Here is a 16,388-nt window from a genome sequence, read left to right as displayed (position 1 = left end):
AAGGAGGGGGCTTTGTAGAAAACGAAGCGTTTGAGAGAGGCGGGGCATAGAGGACCTACAATAATGTACAGTATTTGAAAAATAATGTGTTTTTTGAACATTAAAGCATGTCAACATATTCTGTTACACCAAATACACAAAATAATGATCTTTAAAAAAGCATCATATGACCCCTTTAAGGTTTAAAGTTAAAATGCCTTAATGTTGGATATGTTTCTTACACTCTTACACACAGCTTTCCACTTTATAACACATTAACTGATGGACTGGAGTGGTGTGGATTACTTGTGGATTATTGTGATGTTTTTATCAGCTGTTTGGACTCTCATTCTGACGGCACCCATTCACTGCTGAGGATCCATTTAATGAGCAAGTGATGTAATGCTGAATTACTCCAAATGAAGAAACAAACTCATCTACATCTTGGATGGCCTGAGGGTGAGTACATTTTCAGCAGATTTTTATTTTTGGGTAAACTATTGCTTTAATTCTGTCATTTGCTAAAATTTTAGATTATTTTACACTTCAGGTTTAGAATATTTCTTACTAGCCCACATAATAGCTATAAAGATGCCAATTTGTGCCACATGGGCAACAGATCATTTGAGCCGGCTGGCATCGCACTCTGAAATGCTCGTAAGATGCATTCAAACCCCAGCATTGACCTTGAAGAGTCGATTATTTTTAATCATGCATTAGGATCACTGAAACCACACGGAGTCCAGTTTGTTTTTGATTGCTCCTTTATCCCGTAGCTTGATGAGTGTGTGACTGTCATGTTGTTTTGAGGATCCTGTGGGCAGAAATATTGACCCTACGTATTGATCTGGGCAGCTGGAGAACATAGATAATTAAGCTGCTACCTGCCCAATGACACTCTAGGGCCTTGTTTCACCAACACAGACAGGTTGTTGCTAACTCATTTTTGGAGCTCGAACAACACAATTTTTCACCCCAAGTGAGCATCTTGGGTTTTCATGTAATAGTTGTATTAATGTAACTGAAAGACTTGCACCATTTGTGCTTTTGGGATGTGGCATTGTCTGTCACACAAGATGAAAAGGGCACTCATTATATTTTGGCAGAGATGTGTCTCCACAGACTCTTGGAGTCAGGCGTGTTGGATAATGAGCATCTGGTCATTTCTGAAGTGAAGTACCAGCGACTACTTTCTCATATTCTCAGAACAATGTCTTTATTTTTCTCCAGACTGCCCCCTGCTTAGTCGTCTCATAGGATGAAAAAGCCTTTAAAGCACTGTAATTTCCCTCTGATCTGAGCTACCATTATGTCTCCATTGGAGGGGTATGTTTCGCATTATGGTCTGATAGCACAGTAAGATGTTAGGCATCATTTTTTATCTTGCCATCTGGTGTAGTCATAATCTTTCAATCTTGCTTGTTTGAGAATATTTTTCTTTTTCAAAATCTTATCAGGGGATTGTGGGTAATCAGCACCAGCAGTTGCAATGCTCTCAAACGGATAAGAGACATTTCTCCCATGACTTCTTGTCTGGTAAGTCGTTTTTTTATGCATTCGTCAGTATTCCCATAGTCATAGAAAATCTTTTTAATTCTAAAATGGTGATTTTTAGGCCTGGAACATGTTTGTGTGAATTAATTAAAAGTAATTTCTGTAGTGAATATACACTGCCGTTCAAATGTTTGGGGTCGGTTAGATATTTCTTTTAGTACTTTTATTCAGCAAGGATGCAAAAACATTGATCAAAAGTGACAGTAAGACATTTTTAATGTTTCAAAAGATTTCAATTTCAAATATATGCTGTTATTTTCTATTCATCGAAGAAAAAAAAATCATGTTTTCCACAAAAATATTAAGCAGCACAACTGTTTTCAGCTTTGATAATAAAAAGAAATGTTTCTTGAGCAGCAAGTCAGCATATTAGAATGATTTCTGAAGGATCATGTGACACTGAAACCTGGAGTAATGATGCTGAAAATTCAGCTTTGATCACAGGAATATATTACACTTTAAAATATACTTTAAATTGTAATAATATTTTCCAAAACAACCATTTCTACTGTATTTTTGATCAAATAAATGAACATAAGAAATTTCTTTCAAAAACAATAAAAAAGCCTTTGAACGGTAATGTACATTTGTTTAGTTATACTCAACTCTGAAGTGTTTCATTGGCTAGAAATTGCTCTTTTGGAGTGCAATTTCCCATAAAAAATATGTATTCAGTCAGCTGGAAACATCTGAAAAAGTTCTGAAAAATCACTGGTCAAAAAGTGGGGAAACTCTGATTTGTCACAAATACTTTTTCATTTGTTTCCACTATACAATAAAAACTGTATTGGGTGAAAGCTATTCAAATGTCATGACTTTATCTTTGAAACCTTCTGTCTCCCAACCAGTTTCCGTTCAGTTCCCTTGGCAAAGAGCTGTTTTTCATAACGGCGTTCCTTATTATATCAAGTGAGTTTTGTTTCATACATTCTCATCTCTGCTGTGACACCTCATGCTCTTCGTGTGATTTCCCATGTGCTCAGTTTTGCATCAGAATGAATCTATTCATCAAATTTGAATCGAGTTGCAGTCACCCTTACTAAAAATGTATTACAATAATTTCCTTCAGAAATCATTCTAGTATGCTGATTATTATTATTACAAATGATGAGAACAGTTGTGCCGCTTAATATTTTTTTCGTTCTTTGATGAATAGAAAGTTCAAAACAACATAATTTGACATAGAAATCTTTTTGCAACATAATAAATGTCTTTAATGTCACTTTTGATCAATTTAATGCATCCTTACAGAATAAAAGGATTGATTTCTTATTAAAAAAAAAAGGCTCCTTTAAATAAGTGTTGAGAAACTGTCCAAATCTTTCTGGCAGTTTGATTCTTCCGCTTGACAGAAACCAAAATACATTTTCCATGGCACATTCCTTTAAGGTGAATTGATGTTAGTTATTATTAATTGTCTTTCAGTCATGAGCAGCAGACCACCTCGTGGGATCATCCAAAGATGACACAGTTATTTCAAACAATGGGTTTGTTCTTGTTCCGGTCAATCAAGTGTTCTGTCTTTCTCTCTGTGTATTTCACTAAACATTCAAAATGTGCAGTATGCATGCTTTCTTACATTTTGCTCATTATTTGAATTTGAGAACTATGACTTTTCTTATTAATAATATTCACATCCAGCCTTTATGGTTTACCCTCAATATGCAGCTGATCTGAGCCATGTGCGTTTCTCCGCTTACCGCACAGCGATGAAGAGCCGCCGGCTACAGAAAGCCCTTTGCTGTGAGTGATAACTTATCATTTAAGTCTTATACTTCTTACTTTCCTAAAAAAAAGTTCATTGGTTCTTCTGTTGGGGATTTGTACTAAACATTTATCATTGCATTGCAAAGTACTGTCAATGTGAAAAACCGCTCATCACTTCTCACTCGAAATGACTTTTGGAAGTAAACAGATTACTGTAGAAGACAAAGACAATTTTAACCAAGCAATCTTGAGCTCTATCTGCTAATTTTGTCAAGACGTTTCTGGTACACTAACTATGAGCCTTTGATCTGCAGTAGGAGTTTTGAGAGCATTAGAGCCGGAAAGCCACCCGCTGACAACATTAGTACAGTACAAGCTGTGCAGAAATAGCCTTCAGTCAGGTTAGCCTGATGGGGTTTTTAGTAACAGACAGCAGCTGTTTTTTGCTTCATATCTTCGGATGTGGGTAATGTTGAGAAAGGGTAGTTGTTGAAACGTATAATTGGTTGCAAATCTGATGCATGCTGATAAGAAATATAATTTTTTGTTGCCTTTTCAGTACGGCATTTTCATTACACACCAACGGATGAGTTACGCACTGGTGACTTTCATTAAAATGCGCTGAATGGAATTCATTGTGGAGGCAGAAATGAGTGGAGATGAAATTTGTCTGTCTGTTTCAGTGGACCTTTTGGAGCTCAGCATCGCCCAGAGTGTCTTTGATCAACACAAACTCACGCATAATGGGCAGCTACTGGAGATTCCAGGCATCATAAACTGTCTCTGCACAGTCTACCGTGAACTTCAGCAGGTGCATCCGGATCTGGTTAATGTGCCTTTGTGTGTGGATCTGTGTCTCAACTGGCTGCTAAAAGTCTATGACAGGTCTGTATGGGTCTTGTCTGTAATACAGTGGCCCTTAAACATGTTTAGACACTTAAAGGAATAGTTCACTCAAAAATGAAAATTTTCTGAAAATGTACTCACCCTCGGGCCATCCTAGATGTAGATGAGTTTGATTTTCGGAACAGATTTGGAGAAATGTAACATTACATCACTTGCTCACCAATGGATGCACTGCAGTGAATGGGTGCCGTCAGAATGAGAGTCCAAACAGCTGATAAAAACATCACAATAATCCACACCACTCCAGTCCATCAGTTAACATCTTGTGAAGCCAACAGCTGCATGTTTGTAAGAAACAAATCCACCATTGATCTATGCATATTTCTCTCCTGAATCAGACGAGATTATTTTTTTTTAATGGAGAAAGCAATATTATGGATAAAGGACTCATATGTGACCCTGGACCGCAAAACCAGTCATAAGGGTAAATTTTCTATTGATGTAGGGAAATTTACAAAATATCTTCATGGAAAATGATCTTTACGTAATATCCTAATGAATTTTGGCATAAAAGAAAAATCAACAAGTTTTTTTGGCTATTGTTAAAAATATACCCAAGCGATTTAAGACTAGTTTTGTGTTCCAGGGTCACATATATAACTTCTTTGAAGTTATAAAGGTCTTAATGATGGATTTGTTTATTACAAACACATAGTTTGTGGATACCTTACATTACTTGTGGATTATTGTGATGTTTTTATCAGCTGTTTGGACTCTCATTCTGACGGCACCCATTCACTGCAGAGGGTCCATTGGTGAGCAAGTGATGGAATGCTAAATTACTCCAAATGAAGAAACAAACTCATTTACATCTTGGGTGGGCTGAGGGTGAATACATTTTCAGCAAATTTTCATTTTTGGGTAAACTATTCCTACTAAGTCATGCTTAAATTTTCTCTTTCAAAAGGACCTCTAAAGGATAAGTACAAATGCAAGTGCTTTGATACTGAATATATGTGGCATAAAATATTCTATCCTGCTCTCAATTTATAAATGAATTAAATTATGTTGTGAAACCCTGGCTTCTTTCCTTCGCTTTAATGTCTGTGCACAATTTCACTGCAAACTTTGATTTCACTGTCTCAGACCTACTGGGAATTGAATGCAACACTGTCCTTGCTGTGGCTCCTACAAGGACATTTATAAATTGGATCTTAAGTCTAAAATCTCCCTCCTGGTCTCATCCTGTGATGTTCTTTGAGTTTCGCTCCTGCTGTCCTTCACAGATCTGTTCGCTCAGGCGGCCGACGCTGCAGGTGTCTGTAACCAGAGGCAGCTGGCGTTGCTGCTACACAACAGCATCCAAATCCCACACCAGCTCGGGGAGGCCGCCGCATTTGGAGGGAGTAACATGGAGCCCAGTGTCCGTAGCTGCTTTCAATATGTGAGTTAACACTACTGTAGGCTAAAAAACGAGATGATATCTCCCTTCATAACTTTTTTAATCAGATCAAATGAAGACCTATGAGTATCCTAACATCCTAACAGTGTTATTTCAGCATTATTTATATACTGTTATAGTTTTATTAATATTTTGAATTAGCTTTTGTTTTTATATTTTCAGTTATCATTTTAATTTTAGTTGAATTTTTAGTCATTTTATGTTCTTTTGTTTTGTTAATTTTAGTTTTGGTTTATGTTTTATTTAATTCTACCTAGTCTTTTAAGTGCTCCAACTTTAATATATTTCAGTAAGTTGCCTTGGCATTGAGATTAAATCGAGGTCAAATGGAGACTTAAGAGTCAGATTTTTCTCTTGATTTTAGTATTATTTACATAGTTTTATTAATATTTTGAATTAGCTTTTATTTTTATATGATCAGTTATCATTTTAATTTTAGCTTAATTTTTAGTCATTTTATGTCCTGTTGCCATATTTATTAGTTTTTTTTAAATTACTATTGACGTTTAATTTACTTCAGTTTCAGTTTTAGTTTTTTCAATTTATGTTTTATTTAATTGTAGCTAGGTATTTTAGTGCTTCAACCTAAACTTATTTCAGTAAATTGCCAAAGCATTGAGATCAAACTGAGGTCAAATGGAGACAAATTAGTCAGATTTTTCTTATGAGAACCAATGTTATTTTAGTTATTTTTATATTTTTATAGACTATTATGGGTTCTTTTTGAATTAGCTTTATATTTTCATTTTAGTTTAGTTTTTAGTGATTTTGTTATGTGCTTTTGTCATTTTTAATAGTTTTTAGTTCGTTTTTAAACATTACGATTTAGTTCTGTTTTATTTTTTATTTATTTCCAGTTAGTTATTTTAGTGCTTCAACCTAAACTCATTTCATTAACTTATTTTTGTTGTCTAATATTTGTATTTTATTTTATTTTAGCATTATTTCAATTAGCAAAATGTTTTAATAGTTTTAGATTGATTTAACAAGCTTGCTGAGAACAAGTCTATCAATCTCACATTTGAAATATCAACATTTTAAACCGACTTTAAACTCAGATTTGCCAAAACTGTGCACTTGTAAAATCAGAGATCTCAGTATGAACTCAAACATTTCTCATCAGATTCTTTCAAGGCCAAGAAACATCTGCGCAATAAATAGTTCATCTGGTTGATGTCCAAGATTTTTTATTTTTTTCCCCATTGGACCTCATTATATGACCAGAACAAAATCTCCACTTTATTTACTGAGGAATTGAAAAAACACATGCATGCATTAAAAAATTACAAGGTTTAACAAAAATTCTGACATGCAAATTAATGAACAGGTTTCTATGATACATAATTCAGGTTTGTGAGACATTATGTATTCCTATAGGGAGCTGCTGAAGACTTGTTTGTTTGGGGATAGGGGCTCATCATTACACATCACTGAGTTCTGACATATAAATAAATGATAAGCTCAGTTATAAGAGTGGCAGGCCTGCCAGGGGATTTACATCACCACTTTCAGACGCTTAGCGCTCGGTTCGACACCTGACGCACAAGCTACCGAGAGATATTTAAATGAAATCCACTTGATTTGTGCGCACGCGTACCCATAATATCACATGATGGAGTGCTTTATGATGTGAACCACATGTGCTGGTATAATGGAGTATTTGTAAATCCGCCCTGGACGGAGCCTCCAATACTTCACTGCTTTACTTGGGTCACAGTGGAGCTCTTTTCATTTAATGTTGCATGTAATGAAAGACTCTTGATAGTCCTGCCTTAACTGGCCCGCTGTAATTGATGCATAACAGTAGTAGCAGTTTTAATGTCACGGGGGAGACACAAATGATCACAATTGGCCCCATTTGCTTCACTTCAAAATTGCTAATGGATCCCTTGCCCTCGGGCTAATAAGGTTGTGATGGGATATTATAGTTTTTGGGATGTAGTTGAATACGCTTCTAAAATGATAAATAGACCATCTGAGTGCTTTTAGACTCAGACAGCTCCATTATAGTGTGTCATGCAGTGCATTGCGGTTATGAATGAAAGGTTTGTCTGTCGTCTGGGGGTTCAGGTGGGCCGTGTTGATGTCATTGAGGTACAGCAGTTTGTGGACTGGATGCATTTGGAGCCGCAGTCGATGGTCTGGTTGCCTGTCCTTCACAGAGTCGCCGCTGCAGAAACCGCCAAACATCAGGCCAAATGCAACATCTGTAAGGAGTGTCCCATGGTGGGCTTCAGGTAAACAAAGTGAAGTAGACAGAAACTCTTAAAATGTCATTTTCTTCAGCAAAGGAGGTGCATAATCTTCAGACAATGTTGTTTGTCAACCTCAAAATAGCATTTTAGCTATTAATAGCTATTATTATTATTATTATTATTAAATTATACAGTAAAATAATAAATAACAATGATAACTTTATTATTATTATAGTTATTATTGTTATTATTGTTATTAATTGTATTATTTGATTTATTTTAATAGTATATTTTGTTATAGAATTTTATATTTCAACACTGTTTATATATTTAATTATAATGTTCATTGTTAAAAAATAATTAAATCACAAATTTCAGGGTTTTAAAATTGTTTAGACACATTCCACTATGTGTATCATAATAATAAAAAAAAAATAATAAAAGTAAAAGTAAAAGTGTTTTTATTATTGTTTTTATTAATAATGTCTTTATTATTATTATTATTATTATTATTATTATTATTAAATACATTATTAATAAAAACAATAATAAAAACACATTTACTTTTATTATTATTATTATTATTATTATACATAGTGGAATGTGTCTAAACATAATTTTAAAACCCTGAAATCTGTGATTTAATTATTTTTTTACAATAAACATTAAAATTAAATATATAAACAGTGTTGAAATATACAATTCTATAACAAAATATATTATTAAAATAAATAAACATGTACATGCCAGAATGGACAACAAGTTTGCAATTTTTCCCATAAATTGAGAAGTCATGCATATCTTATCTAACAGTTCTCAGTCCAGAGAACATGATATTTGTGCATTTGTTTTTAAAAATTAAGTAATGGTTCACCAATGTGTATCTTATTTGTGTGGACAGTGTCATAAAAGTCAAGTCACATTTAATTATATAGCGCTTTATACAATACAGATTGTTTTAGAGAAGCTTCACACAGGAAAATAAAAGCATTAATATTGCAAAATTCCTAAATTATGAAACAAATTCAAAGTAAGCTATAAGCAGCACTTCAGAAGACAATAGTGTTATTGTTCAACTCATTTTAGTTCAGTGTTGATTCAGTTTAGTTCAATGACAGTGTCAGTGTTGCAAAGTTCGTAGCTGTTGTAGTGTTAAACATCTGTTAATCCTGTAGGTATCGAAGTCTGAAACACTTCAACTACAACGTGTGTCAGACATGTTTTTTCTCGGGAAGGATTTCCAAGGACTATCATCTCAGCTATCCAATGGTGGAGTACTGCACCCCTGTGAGCATCTGGAAGACGCTTGAGTTTGGTTGTGTTTTCAGATGGTTCATTGTGGCAAATGCTTCAAAAACTAGGGAGGGAATAGTGCAGGTGTTACACCACCCTAAATCATTTGGAAAATCTTTTATATTTTTTAAATTAATTTTTAAAAATATTTTGATTATTATTTCATAATATTATAATCAAATTTAATAACTATATATTTTATGTTTAATTAAATTTTAGAATATAAGTCTTGTTTTTCTGTCAATATGGGGTGCTGTGTGTACATTAATGAGGAAAAAAAATTAACTTAAATGATTTTAGCAAATGGCTGCAATATAACAAAGAGTGAAAAATTTAAGGGGGTCTGAATACTTTCCGTACCCACTGTATATCTACTTTATTGTGTGTGTGTATGTAGGTGCATTAATATTTTATTTTGTTAGGATTTTTTTTTCTGATTTTTCTAAGCCTAAACACTCCAGTCCCTGCCACTCTAATTCTTCATGCACAACAGAACATTTCCCTATAGCCTCTCTGTTACAGACCACCTCAGGAGAAGATGTGCGTGACTTCACCAAGGTGCTGAAAAACAAGTTCCGCTCAAAGAAGTACTTCATCAAACACCCTCGGCTCGGCTACCTGCCCGTGCAGACCATCCTGGAGGAAGAGCATTCAGAGACGTGAGTTTTCCTAGTGCAAATATTCAAGATCTTTTTGAGATCTCCAGATTTTTATCGGCCTATAATTCTTGTTTAAAAAGTGCAAGTATAAACAGTATTATACTTCATATATTTATGTCCTGGTAACTCGACTTCTTCCTGTCATCGCTCGGCCTCATGGGAAACATGTTTCTCAGCTTCTGTTTTGCTGAGAAGTTCATTAATTACTAAAGGTCTATTCATGTGTCATTCGAATGCTGGAGGCCGTTCATTCATGTAATTCCAAAGCTTCCGCTTTAACATCAACACGCAAATACTGCTTCTCTCTCGTGGATGTGAATTTAATTACAAAAGCAGTCAGGTGTCTGTTTAGTGAGATTGTGGGGGAAATGAAGAGACGGGACATTTATCATGTTCACGGCAGTCTTTAATATTGAAATAAACCAGCTGTTCTCACTGGCTGTTGCAATGTCAGAGCACAGACAATAGCAGTTTTGTGTCGAGTCAGTGTCATTATTACTTGTCCTGATTCATTGTATGAGTGACTGCATATGGGTGTTTTGTCAACTACAGTTGCTTTTGCCCTTTTAAACCTCAAATTAAACATGCTAATTAAAACTTTTTTGCTTTAATTTATTTTTGCTACTTTTTAGATTATTTTCATGTTTTGCAATATTCTTTATTGTCCCAGACCCAGCTGTTTAATGTTAAACTATGAAAATCCATTATATATATATTTAGAAAATATATATTTTAACAATGATCTAAACAGTGCAATAATCATAAATTTATATTTCTTGGATGATTTTTTTAATGAGATTTTTCCCAAATTACAGCTATCCCTCAGTTATGGTGTCATTTCCATTGCAATCAGCAATTTTTAATTTAATTTAAGTTTATTTTATTTTATATTATTTATTTTATATCTTTTCTTTTCCTTTCTTTTCTTTAAAATTACGACTACCCCTCACTTACGGTGTCATTTCCACCACAATCAATATATCTATTTTTTTTACTTCACACAAATTACGACTATCCGTCAGTTATGGTGTCATTTCTACCACAATCAATAATTTAATTTAATTTAATTTAATTTAATTTAATTTAATTAATTAATTAACTAATTAATTAATTAATTAATTAATTAATTTATTTATTTATTAATTTATTTTATTTATTTATTTATTTATTTATTTATTTTATTTTATTTTATTATTTCACACATATTCTGAATTTCCCTCAGTTATAGTCTAATTTCCACCACAATCAATAATTTTGGCAGTACTGAAATTCTTCAAAGATTAGTGTATTTGTTTATCAACAAGAAAACAGTGACACTGAAGAACTTGAGATGAAATATGAGACATGATGATGTGAATGGAAATATCGCTTGTATATCGCTGAATAAAGCAATACGTATTTTTTAATGCTATTATTATTTATGTAATAATTGTCTAAAAATGTTTAAAATAATTGTACCACATAATGAATAGTGATTTGGTGATTTGTGTTACAAATGATAAATATTCTTAATGGTTTAGGGGAAAAGATTTTTTGATTTGATTTCTTGTGATGCATATACACTTTTGTACCTTTTTAGTAGACAAATTGAAGTAGTGTAAATGTGAAAAGTTCACAAGGCCAAGTAATGCCCACGTGTGATCAGCTCTCATCAGGTTTGTTGACAGCTATGAGATTTTCTCACTCTGCTGTCTGTATGTTTTGCAGCCCCGTTGCATTTGTAAGCATGTGTCCAGAGGAGTATGAGTGAGTATCTGCAGTCTCTCCTCTCGTTCTCTGATTTAGTTCGAATCTCTTCTCCTCCACCACCACCCTTCATCCACTTCAAAACTATTACATGACCTCAGGGAATTCAAGCTGTGTATTCGCTCTTAATATGCAGTGGCCACAATTCAAATGTATGAATGTTGTTGTATTATATCAAGCCAATTAGCAGCTTTACTCAAATGCTGCACTAATATTTCTGAAATGCTTAAAAGCTTTTCTCAGAACTACTCATTTTTGTTGCAATGATTTTTTAGTGGATGCATAATGTCAGTTTAAGTTTGAAAAGTTGTGCTTATACCAACTTTCTTTTAAATAAACGTCACTTGGTTTGATATTTTAACTAGTGTAATAACATTTTAAGTGTGACTTAAATGTCCACTTTAGATACTGAAACAGTGTATTCATACAACAGGAAAGGTTTTCTTAATTGGCAACACTGAAAAGGCATCCACTAATGAGCAGGATTTTTACAATAAGGCATCTCTTTGTTTTAAGGTCGATTGTTTTGCCTGTCCCCCTAACAAGCTGTTTTGCTGAAGTGAATATTTCACTTTGACAGCTGCAGGGAAAAGAAGAAAAGGCTTCAGACATTTTACAGTTCGATACCTGCATCACATTGAACTTTCACTTTTCATTTTCAGGTCGACACAGAACAACAGAGAATCCAGTGCCATCCTACCTGTAGCAGAATCTCTCCTGTCAACAGGAAAAATGTGAGTTGCACCAGATCGTTTGGTTCATGTGCACAGCAGTTTGTCATTCTGTCAGTCACTGTGACACCTGAACTAACAGACTGATGAGTGAGCATTTAATATTCGACCTCACCGTGAGCAGCACAAATAAATCTGTTTCATGCATCTGGACTAATTCAGTACAGGCACATAACGGCAGTATGCTCATGTTTAATCATAGCGATCCTAAAAATAATTATTACAATTTGAATAAGCATTGCCGTAGATCTTTGCGACAATGTTACTTATTATAACTGAGACACCATTAGAGTTTTTATTCATATTTTGATTCAGTTTTTATTTTTATATTTTCTGTTTTCATTTTGTTTGGTTAAAGTTTCAGTAATTTTTTTTCCTTTTAAATTTGTCTATAGTGTTTATAAATTTTTTTTTATTTTTTATTACAAATTATAAAAATGAGAAAAATTTTAATTTGTTTAAAGTACATTTACGTTTTTTTATATATATATATATTTTTTATTTCAGTTAAGGTTTATTTTATTTCAATTAACTAAAGTTTTTATGGCAACAATTTTAGTTTACTATAAACCTGCTATGCATTTAACAACTTAATTGCATGGATAGATTTCAAGTGATTATTTGATTGCTTGCTTTTTCTTAATTTTTCTTTGAAATGTCTGTCATCATGCCACTGATTGACCACTATACAAGTCATTTTCAGCAGAGGTTTTTAATAAATATAGTATGATTTTTTTTTCTTAAAATCTAAAACTACAAAAGAATGGGTTAAACCAATTTAAGCAATACAATATTGATGCTTGCCTTTGAGATCGTTGCTAATTAATTAGACATCATCTATTATGCAAAATGCAATATTATGTAAGCAGTGACAATATTATGTAAAAGAGTATGCAAAATGATCTGTCATCATGCTCATCTTTGCAGGAGTGCAGACGACATCCACACTCAGACTGATGAGAGAGCAGCTACATGTGCACATCAGAGCTCATCTGACACTGAGATGATGATGATGATGATGATGATGAATGAGCTGGAACCTTCTCAGAGTCTGGAGGCGGACAGGTACCTGCATCATGTCACATGATACACGCTGAGGGCCACTGATGTGTTTCTGACGCCTCTGGTGGCCTGATGCCTTACGAATGCTAGCAAAACAACTTCATATAGCCTACTATTATATGGCTCTATCCAAAATCACATGCTTTCCTAATATATAGAAGACCAAAAACAGTATGTGAAAGTAGTACGCCCAAATTCACAGTATTCATAAAATAATAGGCAAAAAGTTCCCAGATGACCTACTATTTCCGACAAGATTCTGAATTGCGCATCAAATGGACACATTATTTCATAATTTGGACCGAGTTTAATTCTCACAATTCTGAATTTACATCTTGCAATTCTATTTTTTGGTTCCACCAATGGATAAAAAAGTGAAATAATAATAACAGCAATTGCGGCTTTTTATCTCACAATCCGGACTTTTCTTCTTTGCAATTGTGACTTTTTTTCTCTCACAATTCTGAGGTTATATTTCAGAATTCTGAGTTTATAATTTGCAGTTCTGAGAAAAAAGTCAGAATCGCCAGATATAAACTCAGAATCATGGGAAAAAAAGTCACAACTGCCATTTTTATTTTGTTTCAGTCCTGTGGCAGAGACAAGCTTTCATAGTCTATCCTCTTTCCTTTAGATCTGAGGATGTTTCTGGCAACTTCACATGAGACTCTTCAATCAGATGAGATAGTGGAGGCCTGGGATCTGAAGTTTGAGCTCTTTGCATAAGATTTCATCTTACATCATCCATGTAAGAGCCAGTGGCGGCTCGTCGGGGGAGGCATAATTTTAAGGTGAAAATGGGAGGAGGACGATTTAATGTTAATAAAATTCACAATTAATTTCAGAGGGATCCCAGACCAATACAATTAGTGTGCCTCCTCTATTTTAAAACCCACGAGCCGCCACTGGTAAGAGCATCTCACACCCCACACCGAGATGACTTTCATCATCACTGTCTTCTGCTCCTCAAACTGATAAGAGCTGGAGTCGACCGCAGTGCAGATGTGTTTGTTTATCCGTGAGCTGTTCGCTAGAGGATGACCGTACAGACAGATCCCCACGCGACTTCCTCCCAGAGAGACTGCTGTCAAGAGTGTACACATTCTCCCACTATGACAATCAGTTCTGAGCAATGCAAAGTCTGCTTTAAAGGAAAAGTTCCTCCCCCAAAAATGAAAATTTGCTGAAAATGTTCTCACCCTCGGGCCATCCAAGATGTAGATGAGTTTGTTTCTTAACGGGAACAGATATGGAGAAATGTAGCATTGCATCACTTGCTCACTGGTGGATGCTCTGCAGTGAATGGGTGCCGTCAGAATGAGAGTCCAAACAGCTGATAAAAACATCACAATATTCCACAAGTAATCCACACGTCTACAGTACATCAATATAATGCCTTGTGAAGTGGAAAAGCTGTGTGTTTCTAAGAAACAAATTCATCAAGGAGTTTTCATTTTAAACCGCTGCAAACTCATCTACATGTTGCACTGCACTGTTGTCCATCTATAGGGCAAAAGCAACAATTTGAAAAGGAATCACACAAGTGGAGTGTTTCTTTTCCAATTCCATTGATATTGGACATGTAGTAGATGTTTCCTCCATCTTTATTCCAAAATATGTTTCATACATTTGTTTGCTGTGCGCATCTTACATATGACATTGTGTGCATCTTACATATGACATTGTGTGTTTTGGTGTCTGAGCAAGTCCTTACAATTATATTAACTCATATTGTTGCTGTTGTGAAAAGCTTCTGTGTCACCATTAAACTTCTTTGGATTTGACTTGAAAAGCTGCATTGTAATAAATATATATTTTTGTCTCAGAAGTTCCTGCTGTATTTTGAGACAAATTTTGATAATGAATTCTTGTTTAGGCATCATTTAATTAAAAGATTACTCATAATCAGTCTCAAACTCAACTGAATATTAATAATGCATGATTAATTAAGGATGTTTTGAACAGGATGCTATTTTTAATCTCCTGTCTGATTATTGTCTCAGCTACTTTCCGTTTTTTTTTTTTTTTTTTCCAGTCACAATGTTGCAAACTGAAAAGTTTCTATTTTCTCTAACCAGGATGCTATGAAAGCCGCCCACACATCTAAAGATTACATTAAATGTTCTCGTTTGTTTTAGGAGATGATGGAAACTTTTCTCTAATGCCTGTTTAATGAGGTAATGGTTTAAGGAACCCTTCATTCATTATGTAATTGGTAATTACGGTATTACATAATACTAATTACAATGCAGAGCAGACAATAGATTTGTTGCTAAAAACACCCCTCCTTAAGGTTTAAGTATATATCCATTGTCTCTGTAAAGATTATTACGAAGACATGCATCATTTATTAAAGAACATTATAGCATCAGAAAGCTATGCTTCTTTGTTTAGCTTAAGAAATGTGGTGATAGTTCTGGGTGTATTATTTGTCTGTCTAAACCCTTAACTCTGCTGTGAAAGTCCATTTCCATGAAGGTTACTGAAGCAGATGAGCCCACCTGACCACAGTTCAGCCCTGGATCCATTCAGGACATTTATCATGGTTTTTCACGTCTATGTGTATGTTTCGGCCCACATGCGAAATTATACGGAGATAGGGTGATCATATTTTAGTTTTCAAAAAAGAAGAGGAGAGGGAGGATCAAAAGCCAGATCCAACTTTAATGAACATTAAATATTGTCCTTAGAAAGAAACTTCATTGTTTCATTAACAAATTTCTCTCAGGAAATGTACAGTGTAAAAGACCTGTGGTTTTTGATTAGCATGTTCTGATTCTGAATACAGCAGCACCGTCTGGTGGAAAAGCACTTTACAAACATAAAAATAGAGTGACGCTATTTTAAAATATCTGTAAAATCAGCGCCACATCATGCACTTAAGTGATAAATGTGGATCCACTACTTATTAGTATACTTTTAATATTTAAATGCTTAAAAAACTACCATCCACCCATTACATGATTGATTTCACACTGGCAAATTAATTTCTCTGCCAGCTTTGCTTAACTTTATTTTACATCTTTGACACTTGGTTCGCTGCATATCTGGAGCCTGATAAAATGGCACACAGGCAACCTGGATTTCTCACACTTTATTAAATTAAAATATTATTTAAAAAATGCAAATGATGATACAACTACTAATGTGAAAC

General features: G+C 34.2%; 2 protein-coding genes across 2 annotated transcripts in view; both read left to right on the top strand.

Annotated features, from left to right (window-relative positions):
• The window catches only part of LOC107734148 (utrophin-like), a 16,289-nt gene extending 13,005 nt beyond the window's left edge, over positions 1-3,284 (top strand). Inside the window, exons 6-9 of the mRNA XM_016546020.1 lie at positions 1,437-1,515; positions 2,382-2,442; positions 2,959-3,020; positions 3,202-3,284. Of these exons, the coding sequence (XP_016401506.1) occupies positions 1,437-1,515; positions 2,382-2,442; positions 2,959-3,020; positions 3,202-3,284 (285 nt within the window). The remainder of the gene's footprint in view (positions 1-1,436; positions 1,516-2,381; positions 2,443-2,958; positions 3,021-3,201) is intronic.
• A 605-nt stretch (positions 3,285-3,889) lies between these two features.
• On the top strand, positions 3,890-13,967 carry LOC107734139 (utrophin-like). Its single transcript, XM_016546007.1, has 9 exons — positions 3,890-4,037; positions 5,373-5,530; positions 7,619-7,785; positions 8,919-9,030; positions 9,559-9,695; positions 11,403-11,441; positions 12,104-12,175; positions 13,100-13,237; positions 13,869-13,967. Exons 1-9 carry the CDS (start codon positions 3,890-3,892, stop codon positions 13,897-13,899), a joined length of 1,002 nt encoding a protein of 333 aa, XP_016401493.1. The 3' UTR covers positions 13,900-13,967.
• The last annotated feature ends 2,421 nt before the right edge of the window (positions 13,968-16,388 follow it).

Source organism: Sinocyclocheilus rhinocerous, unplaced genomic scaffold (genome assembly GCF_001515625.1).
Source record: "Sinocyclocheilus rhinocerous isolate Xijiao unplaced genomic scaffold, SAMN03320098_v1.1 scaffold853, whole genome shotgun sequence".
NCBI lineage: Eukaryota > Metazoa > Chordata > Actinopteri > Cypriniformes > Cyprinidae > Sinocyclocheilus > Sinocyclocheilus rhinocerous.
Note: the sequence above shows the minus strand (reverse complement) of the source record. Positions and strands in the feature narration are given on the sequence as shown.